Below are 18,924 nucleotides of genomic sequence, written 5' to 3'. Positions count from 1 at the left end.
AGCCAGTAATCTAGACAGAGCTCCCTACAGATAAGAAAGTTTTCCAAATAAACTGAAAATACTGTTTTTTCATTAGCAGGCTTGCTAAATTTCATCAACAAGTATTTGCCTTCAAAAATAAAGCAGACATTTCTGAAATATTCTCCTTTGTGGAAATAAGTCTCTTTTGAAGGCTGTTTTCATATTTGTTTCATATATTTTTTTTCAGAGAAAAGACTTTCCGTTCTTTACCTTTTTCAAAACTAATAGCTTCGACTTAAAAAAAAGTTTTACAGTACATTAATGGGATTCAATGGGCAAAATGTCACTTCTGTGAAATACTTCAATTTTTCTGCAGATACGAAATATTTCTGAACCTATGCCTTCATAAACAAATTATACTTGGCTTTAATTCTACTTATTATTACAAATATCAGTTACTGTATGTTTTAAAACAGAACACTGTGCCAACCCAGCACAATACTCAAACATTGTTCATTCTCAGTAAGCTGCATGGTTAGCCAACTTTTCTTGCCATTTTATTTCCTTCTTAAGCCTCTCACAGCCAGTGAATGAGTTTCTGAGTTGAAAGGTTCTGCTTTTCATCCAGGCCCTCTGACTGCAGAAAGGTAGGGAATAGAGAGCATAAAGACAACTTGTTCCCACAGAGTAGATTATTAGAAAAGTAACAATGCACTGTAAAAAAAAAAAAAAAAAAAAAAAAAAGTCCTTACTGTCATTCTGATAGGAAACCTACAAGATTAGGTGAATAGAATGGTAATTTAATGTGCCATAAAAGACACTTCTCCAAAGAATCGGAAATTTTTCCCTTTACAGAAGAAAAGGTCATTATAATCTCCCTCAATAACTTCTCTATAGCATCCCCGTTGGTCTCCAGAGACTAGCTCAGCCTTCTCCAACATTTAGGGAAAACATGAGAAGGAATCACTTTGCATTTCAGAAAGGTCAACTGCTCTTTCAGCTAGCTAGGACCTGGAGGTATGCATAGTATGGACATATCAAAAATCTTTGTATCTTTAGTCGCATGGTCCTAAAAGGAGTTACAAAGTACTTTTGCAATAGAACAAGCTTACATGATGTTCTGCTGAATGGTTTCAAAGGAGGACAAACTTACCCTCAACTTCCCAGACACTATGCAAGCTAAAACTTGCTTTTTGAAGTCAACATTTTTTTTAGAAATGTCCTCCCAGCTTCAGCTGAGAAACACGTTCAAGTACTGGCAAAGTCAGTCACTTCTGTTAAAACTTCTGAAATACTTGGTTTCCAAAAATCCAACATAAATAGGTTTTAGGGATTTGATTTTTGAGGTTTTTGTTTGCTTGTTTAACATAAGGAAAGGGACACAACTCAGCTGTGTTCTGAGCCCTATCTCCAGCATTAGGTGGCCTCCTAAATATTTGTTTTCCACCTTTACGTCTCACAGCAGTGTAGTCAGGAGAGCAATACCTCACACAGAAGGTACAGCTCAGAGCTTGCAATTTCCTCCTGTAGCTCTGTGTAATGTCTTTTTGAAACACTGGCAGTGAAAAATACTTTATTATACAAAAGAAGAAATGCTTGTAACAGAACTGGTATTCAGCATATCTCTAGATTTTTCTGCAAGTCTTTCAAAGCATATCTACCACAAAGCCGTGCTGCATCAAAAGTTTGGACAAAACACGGGGATGCCATAGTGATAAATGTATAAATGCCACTAGATGGCAGGGTTAGTCGTTGGTATGAGGTTTGTCTCACCCGAGAAGTGGAAAACCTGCTAAATTATATTGCTGAAAACTAGGATTTGGGAGCTGCAAACCGAGTCCATTGTTTTGAATGTCTGATGAATGGGAGCGTGGTTATAAGAACAGTTAAAAGTGTCTCAGAAGGCTGGTGGAAATACACCCAGAAATGCTAAAAACATATGTTTTGTTTGTAGATGCCAGCTATCATAACTAACACTGGTTTGCATCTTCAAAAACCTGAGTCCATCTTGTTTCTTGAAGGTTGCAGAGCACTTCAGAATAGGAGAATGACTAATCTCTGATGGTGTGCAAGAAGCTGAATGAGGATTTTTGCATGGCTGGCTGACACATTTTGAACCTGGTATTTTTCTCTGATCCTAAACTATTGTGTTCAGTGGTAATTCCTTATGTTGTTTTTGCAAGGTCAAGTGATGTTTTCAAAGCAGATACTATATAGTGAACTGCTTCAATTAGTCTTTTTTTCCTACCGGCATCGGCTTTTTTAAGACTGTATTAAGAAAAAGGCTGGAGTCCACAACACGATTTCAGACACTCTCTTGAGAAGTGTTTTGTTTTAATTTTTCCCTGCTTCCCAATTTGTATTTCTAGACATGTCAACAAGAGAAGTCTTTATGGAGTTGTTGTGAAAACATTTCATAGACTTGGGAGTCATCCAGTCAGGAAAAGAAGTAATGATGGGTCCCTCGTTATGAATCAAGCATGCAGTTTTAAAACTGAAAAAGCAGCTACAGTACACCAACAAGTCAGCTGGTGAAAATACGTTGGTAGGACCAATTTTGCTTGAACAGTAAATAATGAATATGTAGGTAAAGATCAGGGTTTCTGGATAATTTCCAAATCTCCTAATAATTCACCTTATGCCTTGAAAGTCATTTATCCAGTGAGAGGTAAATGGGTCAATCTGTTCAGGTCCATGAGTTAAGGGTTTGGGCAGGGGATAAATTGCCATTTTGTATTGGAACTACTGACCTGAATTAAATCTAAGTTATTTTCCAAATCTTTCTAGAAAGAGGCATTTCTAGAAATCAGGATCTAAAGAGTTCAGATATGGCTCAAACCAATGATGTACCACTACCAAAGCAAGATGCTTTTTTGCACAGGGAATTGCTGTTGCTACATCTTAACACCAACAAATCAAAAAAGTCTTTTTGTGGGATCGCCTTACCTATAGCAATGAAAAAAGTACATTACAATGAATGTAACTGAAAATGTAATCATGACCTTTGTGCTAGCACTTGGCTTTTAAGAACTGGTCTGAGAAGTTAATTGTCATATATCCCTCTGCCCACCCACACCCCAGCAGCATAAAGGAGGAAAACACTTCTGTCCCTGATACGTATCACTGGAAGTAACAAATGGGAGTAAGAAATTAAATTTAAGCAAAGTTTTAATTCATGAAATGCTGGTTTGTGGGGGAAGAAAGTTTCCATTCCTTTAACAACTTGTATGTGAGAGAATGTCACTTGGCTGTGCTAGAGTTATTGTAGAAATTTCCTTAGATTTTGAAAGTTTTAGGTTTTGTAATCATTCCTTCATAGCAAACAAAGAAATTCTTCATCTCCATGTTTCCAGCTTGCTCCCAAGTGAAGCACACTTACACTGAAGTAATTTCTTCAAAACTGTTCAATCATAAATAAAAAACTGAATAATCATGAATTATTTTGATTTGCACTATTTTCTCCAAAATTTGTTTGTATTGTACTAGATATTTGACTCTGGGTGACTTTTATTTCAGGGGTTTATAAAATTACCATTTAATAAGCACCTCAGTTTATACCTATTCTGTATTTCATATGTTCAGTATTAAATCTACCTTCAAAATCTGTACTTTTCAGCCCAGCCCACAAAATGTCCCCCAGCAGTCCTCCCAAATATTAGTAAAATTGAAACTCTGGACCCTCAAGACATCAAAAATATTCTCATGTTGTCCTTGAAAATTCACCATCAGATATACATTACCTGAACCTCCAGCATGAGGAGGTCTCTGCATGAACTCCCTCTTAATGAACAGGATGGTATGTTTTACACCAACTTGAAGTTATTGAGTAGTTTACAGCTCCGGATAGGTTGTGGCAGACATCAGAAGTGATGTCTGTGTGTGAGGGAAGTGGTTCAGCTTCTCAGCTGGGGAAGAAACCTGGCAGCTGCTTTCTCAGCACCAGCCTGAAGTCTTCAACATGAAAATGAACTTATGGGGGCTTGGCATTTTCTCGTGTCCTGTAAACCCTTTCTGGCTCTCAAAGCTTTTTATCTTCTGCACAACATTAGCTCTTTGTTTTATCCAGCACCATGGGGGCAGCCTCCTGCACCCCCAAGCAGCTCGTCGGGGCTCTGTGATCTCACCGACAGGCATCTTGGCAGAATCAGGAATGATGGTGTGGGCAGAAAGTTTTCTTCAGTCCTCATCGCCAGTGTAGGCACAGAGCTGCTTGTTCCATTGCCTTTGAAGTAAGAGAGGAAAGACATGCAGAAGTCTGATATACTGAGAGTGGTGATGATGCCAAATGTTGTTTGGTTTTGGAGGGTTTTTTTGGATTGACAAACTAGTGATCTCATCTTGTCATCCCAGAATCAGGTCTCTGACACGTTAATGTGTGTGATCTTTTCTGAGGATAGAATGATGATTTGAAAAGTAATAGTTAATCAATAACCTGGTAACTATAGAAGCAAAGATTTTATAAAATAAATCCACTTGACTTGCATCTCAATGTAAAGTGAATACACTTACATCCTCCACTGATCCATGTCTCATGCATCAGTTGTTTTCCATACACCGTTTTCATACACTTCTTCACTTGTTCATTTACTTTTGTGCCAGTATTAGCTTCATCTGACGGACTGAAATAATGGATTGGGAGCCACTGAGGAGGTGTTATAGCAAATGCAGCACTCTAGCTAGCATCCCCCTGCCACTCCTCGGCAGCAGCAAGGGGCAAGGCCAGCTGGCATTGCATATGGGAGGCTCTTGGACTTCTGTGCTCCATGAGGGACCAGGGCTGGGGCCAGAAGGGATAGACTCATAAAACCATGACTGAGATTATTATTTAATGAATAAGGTAGGTTTTAAATTCTTTAGAGCATAGATCATCCTTCTCCTCCGTGCTTTTATGGAGTGTTAATTCCCAATAGGAGTTTATGGGAGCTGTTGTGATACAAATAAATAACAGTATCTGATTCTTCTGACCCTCTCTCCCTTCTTTTTTTCCACTTGTCCTGTGTCTTTGCACAGTGAAGATCTTTGTACCAGCTAACCTGAAAGTTTTCTGGGTTAACCTTTTAATTAAATCAAAAGCAATCATGCTCTTCAAGATATTTCCAATTCTCACTACTTACCCATGCAGTTTTTCCATACATGTTTTGACTGGAGGCCCAGAAGCCACCTCCTATTTTCCTTTCAGCCTCTTGAGTAGTTTTCACTAGATATACCATGCTGTTTCCAGGTAGTCTTTAAGATCTCCTCAATCAAAACAGAAGCTGTACTGAAGTTATGGAAAGAGACGGTACTTTCACCACAAGATTTTCAAAGCCATGTCATCAATGTGCCATTTGTAGGTTTTTTTCCTTCTGTTTCCCTTCAGAAAAACCATCCACAATGCTGTTCCCTGCTTGAGGTTCCTGATACGACTATCGAAGAATGACCTCTTGAGAGGCTCCATAAATGAGTCATCGTTCAGGACCTCTCTCTCCAGCCATCAGTCTCTTGCTGGCAGGACCAAGAGCACTTGTGTTCCACCAGTTTCCACTAGAGAAGCTGTAAGTCTTTTCTTGTTTCTGTGGAGGAAAGTGAGTATAATGTTTCTCTGACTCCCAAAATAAGCTACTCTATAAATACGTATTCAAAATTAGAGAATGGAAAAAAGTGGGGGTGGGGGGCCTAGCTAAATTTTGGGGGTCATGTGAGGTCATTTCTGCAAAGCCTGTCTGGGAGTTCATGCAAGATGGTTTCTGATCAGAAAAAGCATGCGGGCCAGCACATCTGTATGGTTCAGATACTTACTAGAATCAAAGATGTTCAGGTTAAGTCTTTGATGTGAATTAAAAAGAACCATTGTCAGGAACTCCCCATGTCACCAACCACTTCCTATAATTCAGTATCTGAGCAGGCTGGAGGACAGGAAAACAGTCTCCCATCCAAAGTTTTCTAACCTATCCAAAAGCTGTCTTATTATTTTAAAAGAAGTCTATTTTCTATAGGACAAGAAACTTTTTGATTTGTTTCCCTGGATTTTAATGCCGAGGATTGGTGTTTTGTAAGCAGCATACCTCAAGTTTCAGTCAGGGTGGCGGCTGAGGGAGCTAGAAATAAAATGAACCCCTGGGACCTTGCCTGCCTCTCCAAGTTACAAGAAGGCAGCCTTGCCCACAGAGATGCTGGGAAGGCAGCTCCTGGGGAAGCATGGCAGCCATAGCAGGTTCTGAGCTGGGGCTGGCCCTTCCAGGGACATGAGCTGCTTCACACTCAGCCTGGGCATAAGAAACCTCCCAGAGCAATGGCTGCAGTCAGTAACCTTTCACAAAGGTCTGAATCGCCGTTACAAGCTGCATGGCAAACTCTTGGCTCTCCCCTTGAGCCAGGTGGCAGGGGTCTGAGCAAGGATGGGGCTCAGTTATTTGTGTGCTGTAGCCTGCAGGCTGCTGCTTTCAGGGTGCTCTTGCTGAGAGTCAGGCTGTGGAGCTGCATTTCAGTGAGATTGTAACTATGTTGAGTGTTTTTGGGAATACTGGAGTCCTTGATTTGGAAATGGACCGCCAGGAAAATCGGCATGAACAGTGCACCATTCTCAAACAAGATAATATTGCGCTGAATTTTCTGCTGGAGATTGGAACTTGCTCCTTTTGGGTAACAGCACCAGGGAGATTTCTGAACTCTTTCATGGCAGACAGACAGTAAAACAAACACACCTGTGCAAAAAATGCACTGTTCACTGGGAAACCAAGCAGTCCCAGCCAATGCTAACACTGTATCCAGGGTGTTGACAAGAAATTCAGGACTTCTGGCTGTAAAATCAAAAGAACAAAAGAACCATTTTAAGTACCTGAGGGGAAGGCTTACTGCCTAAGCCCTAATGAAACAAAACCTATTCCATTACAAAAGACAGGTTATTTTGCAGTCCATGCAGCTGCAACTCTTGCACGTTAACCAGAGAGCTGCATCGGATAGACTTCCAGTTAAAATGACTAATTGCGCTTTAATGGATAGCCTCAGCCATACAGCTTGTGAAGCTGTGAACTGTATGGGAACAAGGATCCTCTTCCACTTTGTGACTGTGTATCACGTATCCCTGCAGCATTCCTGGCTATCACTAAACAGCCTATAGTTTACTGTATTTTAGACAGGCAATAATAATGATAATTAAAGACCATGAAATCTCTTAAATGGGGAGAATTTTGTCATTCAAAATTAGAAGGTGTTTAAATACCATGCAACGACAAGCTACTTCTGAAGAGAGACTTGGTCTAGAAGCGACAAGCCTTTTCTAGTGTTTCATAAAGTATGTGTACCATAAAATTTCTTCTAAATTAAAACAGTAAATAGAAGAGTGAAAGGTCTCTCTCAGCCTGGGCAAAGCCTTTTTCAGCATGTTCAGATTTGAGCCCAAGTGAGTTCGAATTGTCTGTGGAGTGTGACACTACTGTACCACACCACACAGCATGAGGGTCCCCAAATTTCCTTGCGTAGGCTCTCATAGTCTTTAGGGCATGGGGACCACTTTCGTTTTTATCTGGTTTGCTGCTGTATTAGGGCAAAAGACCTTAATGAGACAGGGAAAAAAGAGCGACTCTCTTCGTGTGGGGTATGAAATTTAGCATTTGTCTTGGCTCTTGAAGATATAAATAAATGCGTAAAAAGTTCTGTGCAATGTAAATGAAAATGAGATAATCTATCCTGCTGATTTAATTCCATTCACAGACCACTGGTTGCACAATGATGCATGAGAGTATCAACTGTGATGATTTCATAAACTGTAAAATACCCAGATTATCCTTGCAATATGAGGTTAGTATATACAACGTACCAATATTTTATCATTAAAAAAAGAGTGTATTTTGTTTGGGATTGCTTAACAGCTTGAGCAAACAGAGTACCCACACATATCTGTATCACCCTTGAGATCATGGGCACCACTTGTCTGCTTATGCTTGTGCTTCATTCACTCATTGTAGATAGCACGTGTAAGCAACATGGAAATGTGTTGACAAGGTCCTGACAGGGAGGCTCCTTATTTATTTATTTCCAACCTTTTTTGCCCCTTTTATTTTTCCTTGACTTAAAGTTTATTCCTAAATTCTCTCCTCATTAATCCTTTGTTTGATGTCAAATCAGGTAATTTCAGCTGGATCACCCATCCTGATCCAAGAAGCTTTCTGTTCTTCACTGTTGGTCATTACGTGGTTTTGGTTCATTGGGGTTAGCAGGTTATTGCATGTGTTTGGTTGCGGTTGCTGTTTAAAGAGATAGGATAATGTGGATAAGAATCCAGCTTTTGGCACAACTTTGGCTTAGGAGTCTCAAATAAAATACCTGCTGTTAGCGATGTCCAGCACTGTGTTGTGTTGAGTTGATTCAGCCAAAAGTAATTGTCCTTGGGGTAACTGACAGCTCGGTGCAGCTGTACAGGTTTTAGCTGAAAGAGCAGCTGCTGAAATAAAAGCTAAGCTCAATGACTCTCGCCTGACAGTCGGACTGAGTGAAATTTTGGAATGTTCCAATAAACTATTGATGGGCAGGAATGATACCAGCAATACTGTAAAAGACACAGCTGTTGCTGCCAACACTTTCCTCTGTGTGTTGTGTACATATTAGTGTAGGGAGCCAAGACATTCATGAGTCATATAAAGTCATATTTACAGTTTGATTCTACAAGGGAGGGGAAATAAACAGGTGGCAATACATAGATGTGTGAGCAAGGTGATTCAGTGGAATTATGCACTAGTTTCCTACTTATGTGGAGCCCTAGCTGTCTATCTATCTACCTACTTATCTATCTATCCAGCTCTAAAAGCTGGTGTGGAAAATAGAATGATCCCATCACTTATAATCAAAAAGTCACCACAAAGTTAGGGATGATGGATGGCCTCTGCCCAAGCCTGTAAATGGAATGGCATGGTTGCATTGTCATGGTTGTGCTCCATTACTGGCATGCTCTTAGAAAATTATTGCAGAGCCCACCCATTGCCTCCCATTCACCAATGGCAATTAAGAGAAGAAGCAAGCTCACGGGGCTTGAGAAGCCCTGGGTGTTCTGGGTATCCAGCTGGAATGTATACAAACGTAGTTTTGGATGTGTCCATGTCCACACTTTTGTACCGGTTGATGGTGACACGAGATGTCATAAGCCACATTAAACAGAAACAAGATTATATGTTGTGGTCAACATGCTGGAGGGAAGGGATGCCATCCAGAGGGACCTTGACAGGCGGGCCTTGCAAACCTCATTAAGTTCAACAAGGCCAAGTACAAGGTCCTGCACATGGGTTGGAACAATCCCAAGGACAAATACAGGCTGGGTGATGAGTGGATTGACAGCAGCCCTGTGGAGAGAGACTTGGGGATGTTGGTGGATAAAAAATTAATGTGAGCCAGCGATGTGCACATGCAGCACAGAAAACCAACCATATCTTGGGCTGCATCAAAAGAAGCGTGACTAGCAGGTCGTAGGAGGTGATTCTCACTCTCTACTCCAATCTAAAAGACCCTGCCTGCAGTACTGCATTCAGATCTGGGGCCCCCAACATAGGAAGCACATGTGGATCTATTGGTGTGAGTCCAGAGGAGGGCCATGAAGATGATCAGGGAGCTGGAGCACCTCCCTTATGAGGACAGGCTGAGCGTTGAGGTTGTTCAGCTTGGGGAAGAGAAGGTTCTGGGGAGACCTTATAGCAACCTCCCAGTATTTAAAGGGGACCTACAGAAAAACTGGAGACAGGCTTTTTACAAGGGTGTGTAGGGATAGGACAAGGGGTAATGGCTTTAAACTGAAAGAGGGTAGACTTAGATTAGATGTAGTCCTTCACTGTGAGGGTGGTGAGACACTGGCACAGGTTGCCCAGAGAAGCTGTGGCTGCCCCCTCCCTGGCAGTGTTCAAGGCCAGGTTGGACGGGGCTTTGAGCAACCTGAGCTAGTGGAAGGTGTCCCTGACCATGGCAGGGGGTTGGAACTAGATGACCTTTAAGGTCTCTTCCAACCCAAACCATTCTATGATTCTATGCTATTTGCTCCCATCTTTAGACTTCATGTGCTATGCAGCTATAAACATAGCACAAATAATGAGATAAAAAATGGGTGAAAAACATCCTGGTGAAAAGAGATTAAATAATTTTACATTATTTCAAATATTCTTTTGGTTCAGAAAAATAGTCCAGGGTAAGTGACAAATTAAAATTCAAGCTTCTATTTAGGGATGTTTTGTGTGAGACCTGTGTTAGAACAGCTTCAGTTTTCTGTAAGTGTGCATGGTTTCTGCTAGAGTTTGAGAACTTTAGAATTTGAGAACAGATGTAACTGTCTGAAATTCTTCATCATTTGTGATTAGACCTGGAGTGATGTAGAGCTTGACCCTGTAGAGCCAGTGTACAAGAAACTGCAGCCTCGACGAAGTCATTCTTTCTCAACAAATCTGAGACAGGAGAAGAGAGACGTACTCCCAAAGACTTGGAGCTGCAATGCAGCAACTTCAGAAAAGGTAAGGAAAAGAAGTCTCTGCTGGGAACTCTCTATTTCGGTGTTAATCTTACTACAGTACGTCATCTCTGGAATAATAATTCAGCCTTTATACCTATCTGTTTCATCTGTCAGCTTGCTTTATACTGATTTTGATGTCCTCTTCATTCTTGCTCTTATGTCTTTTTTTTTTTTGACTAAGGAGAATGCCAATAATGCCTTATTAACTTTTTTCACTGATATGTTGCCTGTTTTTTGAAAGGCAGCATCAGCTTATATTTCTAAAGTTGCATTAAAGCACAGTCAGTAGCATCAAATGTAGGAAGTTGACTTCTTTGCCTGTTTATCTACCCCAACTCTGGTTCCTCACATCCTAATCCTTGTGTCTACATTGTGGCAGCCTTCTTGTATTACAGAGTCAGGGCTGCAAAACAGAGTTTGACATAATAGAAGCCACCCTTTTTCTTCTTTTCAGTGTACATTAAAATGTTTTATTTTTATTGAGGGGGAAGACGAGAAAGAAACTCCCATTTCTCCCTAAGGGTGGGAGAGTCTGGCAGCTGCCACCCTTCCCTCACTGAAAGAGGAGACGGTGAGTACTCAGCACATCTTCTGTGGATGCATCATGCTCATTGCCCAAACCACTAAGGTTTGGTGTCATGCTGTTGAGGAGCACCCCATTCCCTGAGGAACTGCTGAGGATGGGAGCAGTAGGTCACATGTGAGTCAGCTTCTGCCAGAATCATACCACCAGTTTCAAAACAAGTATTTGTATGGGTGACACAATGTCAAACATATATCAGTGCTGCATTTTCAAGACAAGACATACATAAGCTTACAATCCCCTATCTGTGCCTGGATTGAGTAACACCCACTTTTTGATGGAGGCACCCTTTCAGGGGGTTACTCTAGCACGTGTAAGCAAACACCCACACCTTGGGCAGCTACAGCATCTGCTTCCATCGCCTGTGCTCCCTTCCAGCTCTGAGGCTAATTGTCTAGAGACAGTGCAGTTTAAAGCAGAAGCTGTTCTGGAAATTTCCAACCATCCGACGACCCAGTTCCTGCATGCATCTGCCCTGTCTTCTTTCATGTGTCTCCTTAAGATCAAGTCCTGAGATACCTTGGTCTGTTCCTGTAAATATTGTTAATAATCCTGATGGAAAAACAATGGCTTCCAGTGGGATGTCAGGCAATATGGGCTCAAATCTGCTACCCATCTCCACTGCCCTCCATCAGTAGCTCAGTGTGTCCAAGGATGTAGGCAAGTGGCAAAGACAAGACATTGTCTCCAGGTTCTGGAAAACCACCAGCTTTAGGTCTCACAAAGAAGGAGAATCTAAAGTGGTCTGCATAAAAGTGTTCAGTATATATTCCTGTATTCTGGAATTTAGCGACAAGAAGGCTCAGATACTATACTTTGAAAGACATCTTTTAGGTTATTTTGATAACTAACCTTTAAACAGAGTACCTTCATACTGAGGCTTTCAGTGGTGTTCAGTGAGGTGTGTGGAGTTTATTCACATTGAATGTTCAAAGCCTCATTTGCTTTGCTTAATATTTTCAGCAAAGATTCCTGTGTGTTGTGAAGGTTCTTTCTGAGTGAGCTAAATGCAATGCATCAATATTCATTCTATTAGAATAAATATTTACTTGTCAATCTCAGAGCATTTCACTATGAGGCAACCCATTTATCCTTTAAAAAACTCCAACTAACCTTAAAGAAACCCCACTGCATTTTTAGGTATTTATTTTAAGGTTTTAATGGCATTACTGGATTGTTTATGACTGAATTCTAATTACAGCACTTCCAAAAATGCTCAGTTATGGAAATACAAGTGTGAATTTGGTGCAGGGTCACCTAACTTTTTGATTTAACAAAATAGAATTATTTTTTTTTAGGAAAAGAATCTTACACTTCCTTTGTTTTCTTTAAGATGATCATCTCAACATTTGAAAAATTTATGTACTTCTGAATTGTTTTCACTGACTGATATCAAGACTACTTAATGCACACTTGCAGATGGGTTGTCAAAAAAGAAAAGGCATCTCTCAAGTGAAAAAAAAAAAAAGAGCCAATCACTGTCCTGGGTTTGGTGTATCCCAAAGCATAAAAATACATGTGACTGTTTTCTGGGCTGCCACAAAGCTCTGATCCAGCCCCATGACTTACTGCAGTCAGTTAGGATGGCAACAGACTTGATGTAGACAGACACCTGGAGACCTGGTGTGGCAGTGAAGAGGCCTTCTTGGGAGCATTAAAATGCAGTATTAAAATGTATTATGAGGATAAGCTAGGTTTGGATACTTGATTTCAAAGAAGAGTTACCAAGTGTTCTCTGTCCATCCAGGTTTTGTGTCAAGAGAATTACCAGGTTGAAAACTATTTAAAAACCCTTGGAAGTGGTGTCCTGTCTAAGCCATATCCAAAAGAAACCCATCCTTCTGCTGCAGTGAAAACAATGGATGCAGGGAGGAATGGGTTTGGGTTTTTTCATTCTATTGTTATCGTTTATGTGGAAGAACAGACTTTTCTTCTCTGTCAGGCTGATTTAAACCTTTTTTTAATACCTTGTGCTTCTGTCCACTTGAGTAGGTACAACAGCTGCAGAAATTGTTATTGATAGGGATTGGTGAACGATTCGTTTGCTGGAGTAGAATTACACAATGCTTCAGTATCTGCCAGTATCTAATTTTAAACCCAGACTGACAGAGGGGGAGAGACACTAAAACTAGTTGGTTTGTTTGGTTTTTTTTTTAAATAACATTTGTGTGAAAAACAAATGAGTTTGGTTTTTTGTCTGTAGAATCAGACTAGACCTATGCTGTGTAATAACATACTCTGCCAAACTACTTTCTAAGACTGAGATGATGACCCCTAAATCTTAAAAAATAAAAATCAAAACCCAAAAAAGCCCCACCTTCCCTTTTTGGTTTAAGTAACCATTTAGTTTGTCAGTATATAGGCAGTATCACAGGCCATGGACTAGGTGGAGACAGAGGGGAGGCAAGATTATAGCCCCTGTTAGGCTGTAATCATGCTGGAAACAGATCTAGCATTTTTAAAAGTTGTTTCAGCACCAAACCCCTATAAATCCATGGGAATTACATGCCTGAGTGCTTCAAGAAGACTAAAGTTGAATTAATGATGACTAGAACAGGAATATCTGCAATAGAGATAAAATTTTACAAAACTATTATGGAAAGCTCAAGCTATGAAGACACTCAGTGTAGTTAATTAATACTTTTACAACCATATTAAGAGAAATAAATAGAACTGTAACTCTGAAAGAGGCTTTATAGCAATTTGAGTAAAGCTTAGTTGTACTCTTAATTCCATTAGGCTTCAAGGGAATTCACATGGTAATGAACTTAAAACTGCATTTTACTTTAAATATTGATTTTCACTGAGGAAGGAGGGACTTCTGACTTCTCTCTGTATCTGACACAGTGACTTATTAACCATAACTGTCTTTTTCTAAAGCAAGCCAAAATTGATCACTCATGCCTTCGTTTGCCAGTGTATTTAAATATTAACTAATGCTTTCAAAGCTTACTTAGTTTACTCTGGATTTGCATACTGAAGACTTATAGAAAGGTCACAGGGGAGGTGCCATCAGAGCTAAGTTAGAAATTAGACTTCTCTCAAAATAGGCAGATGGGAAATGGTTAGAAGAACAAAATCACAGATGCTGTTTTTCCCTTCTTTGTTGATGGAATTATTGTCCAACCTATGAATGCAAAACCACCAACTGCCCTGAGGCAGTACCAGAAGCCATTTGGGGTCACCATGATAGAGATAGTCACACGGATGATGAAACTTCAGGCAAATAAAAATAGAGTGTTCTAGAGTCTCACCTGAGATCTCTTCCGTAAGAGAGACAGAACTACAATTATCACACCTTGAGATGTGTTAAAAATGGAGAATTTTTTTTAAAACATTAAGTCAGATGTAAGAATGGGTTTTTCTTTGCTTCTTTTTTTCTTTTTGGTCTCTGCTGATATTTGAGCATGTCTTCTTTTGTTTCATTTGACATCCTGCTTTCCAAGCTGTAGATGTTAACACATCATGATTTTCCCTTTGTAGTCAATGATTCAACTGTTTAGGAAACACGACTGGTGGGTCAAAGAGTGACTAGTTGTAGTGACTATCTCAAATACTGGTTTCCATAGTCATATGCTGTATGGCAACACTAAAGCTTATGTCTCTGCTTCAGGTTTCACTCTCCTCCAGCTGTCTGGAGAAGGGGCTTGTGCAGTCAGCTCAACACAGTCCCCCTGCAACACATGTGACCAGCTCCCCAAAAGCAGCTTCTCTGCCTGTTGGTTTGAATAGCAACAGTGTCAGCAAAGGAGGAGACTCCGATACTTCACAGATGGCAACTCTAGAAAGTCAAGTTAATGGAATCCTGGGCTCTACTGTTAGCAGTACAGTCCCTCGCATCATCATCATTCCTACCTCAGAGACCAACCTATTTCGGGAGGAACCTGAAGAGGAGGAGAATGAATTATTCCACTTTCATGACAAAAAGGGAAATCTGCTGGACTTGGAAGGGCTTAGCTCATCCACAGAGTTCCTTGAAGCTGTTGAGAAATTTCTGTCATAAGTTTGTCAAAAGAAAACTTTACAGTAATTATTTTCTTGGCATCTTCCCCATTTAATTATACCAATATCCAAGGTCCTGTAGGTTAGATCATCAGACTTTTTGTATGTTTATACAGTAGTCACTAGGCAGCCTTCAGATTTATCTTTGTCCAGACCAGCTCAGGCATGGAAACAGGCTTTCTTTCAGATTGTGCCACAGGAAATGAGCAGTGGAAGATCTGGCAGCATGATCGAGTGGCAACAGTCAGGTTGTCCGCCTGCTTTATTGGACCCTGAATTGTAACCACAGATGGAGGTGCCAGCAGAAGATAAAATGACTGAGCAAGAGCAGGGGCAGCTGCGGAATGTTTCTGCTACCTGCTCGTGAAACAATATTTCTGTTTTGGTATCTCTCCTCTGGATGGTGATGGGAAGTGCCACGAGACTGTGGCTTCCACCAGCCCCAGCAGTAACACAGATGGCTAGATAATCTGAACTATCTTTTAATCAAATTATTTTCAGCATTGGTTTTGTTTTCCTTTGTTTTTTTAAATAGGCAGCTTGCTAAATGTAAATAAACAAACTGATGGTGCAACTGGGAAGTGACTGCCTGCTTTTAAAGTTTAGTGCTAGAAGTCTGGATTTTACCTTAGCATTAGCATGATCACCTGAATGTCAAAATGCATAGTGCCATGTGGTAAAACATACACTACTACCTGTAGAAGCATTTAGAGCACCTACAGAGTTACAGCCTTGATTAAATATGTATGGATCCTAATGAGTCTGTGATTAAAAGGGTGAATGTTCACAGCTGGCTTGACAAGTCATTGATAAAAATAAAGCCTTGGCTGCTACACTTCACTTGTCTCTTCAGAGGAGATTCTTCTCCTCTCCTCCTCTAAAAGGACCCAGTGGATGTCTTCTCCTACAGGTCACTTACAGGTCTTCAGAGTGGGTAAAACACCATGTCGGGGAGAAAACTCCACAATACTGTGGTGTTTGCTACAGGATCTGCAGTCCCATCTGTGGTTACTCATTGTGCTTATTTTATCTGTGCTTCACATTATGGCTCAGGCTCACAAGACCCTCCTAGCCTTTTATTCCTAACTGCATTCTTCCTTTCATTATTCATTTTCCCGTTTAATAATATGTTCTCCACATTCTCCCTTTCAGTCTCTGACTTTAAAATGTAGACAAGTTGAACTATGTGGTTCTCCACATAGCATCAGTGTATCTTAGTAGAAAGCAGGCGTTTCTCTGGATATAACAGTGCAAATATTTGGTCCAGTGAGTCTGGTAGCATTCAGACATCCACAAGAGAGTGGAAGTTTATGTTCACAGTTTATTCCCTTGACTGTACCCTAGATTGTGCAGTGATCACTGAGAGCATTTCCAAGTTTTGTTTATGCACTGGCTGGTTTTGAGGAGTAATTTCTCTCTTCCTGATGGAAGAAGCAGATGGAAAGCATAGAAGTATTTTAAAAAATTATTTCTTTATTACAAAGGAAGATAACACAAATCTTGTTTGCAACTAGCTAGACAGGAACACCACTGAAGAACAAACTAACCCAAAGCAGCACAGGAGAGACAGGAATGTCTCCAAACTTGCAGATCTGAGGCTTTGCAGGGTGTCAGCATAGCAGACCTTAGAGAGGACTGATTTTGGTGTAGGCTGTGCTCTTTTTAGGAAAAAAAAACCACTGGTGGGTTGCAGAGGTGACTGCTGAGACAGGCTGCCTTGTGCAATGCTGACACTCGTAATGCTGCTATTATTTGAGGTACTCTGCTGTCTAGACACCCTCATAAAAAATGAGGCCAACATACCTCCTTACCTCACAGAGAAGAGGGGAAGAGGGTGGTGGAGCCACATCAAGTGTGTGGTTATCTGTGTGCAGCCCTGGTGTGTGGTGCCGGGGGCCGGGGCTCAGCTGGGGCAGCACCACGCTGCAGGACCCACAGGCCGGGCTGCTGAAGGCTGTGCCCACCACCTGCTGGGTTTTCTGCCAGGGCCAGGAATCATGCCAAGGTCGTCTACAACTAGCTCAGCATTTCCAAAGGCAGTTCCTCCATTTGAGGACCGGTGCAGTGAGCAGGCAGTGTGGGGCAGCTGCTGCGGACTGGGACAGGGCTGTGCTTGCCTGCAGCCCCTCAGTGCCAGGCTTTCATCCAGTGCATGGTTTTAGCCACAATGAACAATCAATGTTAATTATTAAGACAACATTCATGGAAAATACGGGATGCTTAATCCTAAGCTAAACATATTGCCCTGCCATCTCCGATTCTTTCCATTTTATTGCTGAACCTGTCCTCTCTGATTTGTTTTTTGTTTTTCCTATGTCAACTAACCCTGCCTCTTCTTGCATTTAATATGCTCAGCTGCTGTATCTCCTTTCTTCTCAAGACAGATGTTGGGAAGCAAGTGTTCTTATAAGGCTTCCAAGCCTTATACCTGACTTGTACTGTTGTAATTACTCTAAATAACAATAATAAAATGTATTTGGTGTTCCAAGATAGAAAAACATGCCCTGGAGGAGATTTTGCACTCAGATGTTGATGGTAAGACTGTAGGCAGGATATTGCCGCCGTTTCTGACAGAAGTAAGAAAGTAAGACCTAAAGTAACAGTCAACAAACTCCTCTGTATCCAGATAAAGTTTTGCATTCTCCAAGATGCTTTCCAGTGATCTCTTGCATATGTGCTGATACATATATAGTGTCTCAGAAAGCTAGTGGGCTTGAGGTATGTGCAAATAAGTGTTTCACTTTTATACTGTTAATGCTGTATAGTATTAGTACCATTGCTTCTGAAGCTAATGTCAGGATTACTGTTTACTTCAACTGATGTGGGCTAGAATACCAAATGAGATAGCAGTAGAGAGATAAAATGTGAAGTTGTATGAAATATCAGATAGACATTACTTTCATTGTGAGATTTTTGCAGAAACAGCTGTCACAGAGTGAGTCTTAAATTTACTACCACAATGCAGAAGAATTTTGCAAACTTCTGTTACCACATTAGAACAGATAGTACATAAAAATGTACAATATTAACTGTTGCTTCCCATTTCAAGACAAATGTATTGGTTCACTCAAATGGAATAAAATATTCTTAGGACTTCCACTAAACTATCCATTGTTTGTTTTTCTTATTTAATCATTAATTTCAGGAGCCAGGAGGAGGAACAAAAAAGTTGAGTCAAAGCTTTTGAAACCTGTGCTCTGATCCAGTGAATACTAAGGTATATATATAACTATTTACATGAGCAGGTCCTTTCAAGTCATTTAGACTGCTCATGTGCAACCAAGCACTTGCATACTTTAGTGCACAGCATCTAACATTAGACCTCACTGACCTGGTAAAATCTGAAGCTGCTCAGCAACTTTGGAGATACAATGACTTCAACTGGGACGTCAGGAATCGGGTGAAAAAAAATTGAAAAAAATTAACTAAAGTCAGTACATTAGAACTGTGATGGCAATCTTTGATCTTTGTCCTAAATCTGAATGACAGTTAACCAGCAATCATTTATTTCTGCTAAATCTTTGTATAACACAGTTATAGGATATGTTCCAGTTTTCATGAGTAACAGAAAATTCAGACCACAACTGTAAACATTTTCTTTTACCATGGACAATTAATTTATTTTTTATAGTTAAATAAATGGTTAGATAAAGGTTTCAAATAATAAGAAAAAAAATTACTTGCTTAAATCTTAATGAATCTTGCTGCCTTGGGCTGGTATGAAGCAGGACCTAATAACACTTTCTTCCAGAAAGCTCATTCAGTACCCAGATATCCATCCATTTTCCTCCTTTCAGGAGACACCTCCGAACAAGAAAACTCTTCCACTGTGTTGTCTGGAAAATGTTTATGTTGTGATGTGCAAGACTGGAAAATACTGGGAGGCAAATACACCCTTTTTCAATTTCTTTAC

General features: G+C 40.4%; 1 protein-coding gene across 6 annotated transcripts in view; it reads left to right on the top strand.

Annotated features, from left to right (window-relative positions):
* Positions 1 to 18,104, top strand: part of LOC141960314 (melanopsin-like) — a 41,262-nt gene extending 23,158 nt beyond the window's left edge. For 5 of the 6 annotated variants that reach the window (XM_074905568.1, XM_074905570.1, XM_074905569.1 and 2 more), the window contains 4 exons: positions 5,321 to 5,495; positions 7,654 to 7,740; positions 10,278 to 10,427; positions 14,623 to 18,104. In XM_074905568.1, coding sequence (XP_074761669.1) covers positions 5,321 to 5,495; positions 7,654 to 7,740; positions 10,278 to 10,427; positions 14,623 to 15,012 — 802 coding nt within the window. In that variant the 3' untranslated portion in view covers positions 15,013 to 18,104. Of the gene's footprint in view, positions 1 to 5,320; positions 5,496 to 7,653; positions 7,741 to 10,277; positions 10,428 to 10,910; positions 10,998 to 14,622 lie in introns of all 6 variants that reach the window. The other variant, XR_012633603.1, reaches the window with a different exon arrangement.
* Positions 18,105 to 18,924: the final 820 nt, after the last annotated feature.

This window comes from Athene noctua, chromosome 4 (genome assembly GCF_965140245.1).
Source record: "Athene noctua chromosome 4, bAthNoc1.hap1.1, whole genome shotgun sequence".
NCBI classification, from domain to species: domain Eukaryota; kingdom Metazoa; phylum Chordata; class Aves; order Strigiformes; family Strigidae; genus Athene; species Athene noctua.
The sequence above is the reverse complement of the archived record's forward strand: the minus strand, read 5'-3'. Positions and strand labels throughout refer to the sequence as shown.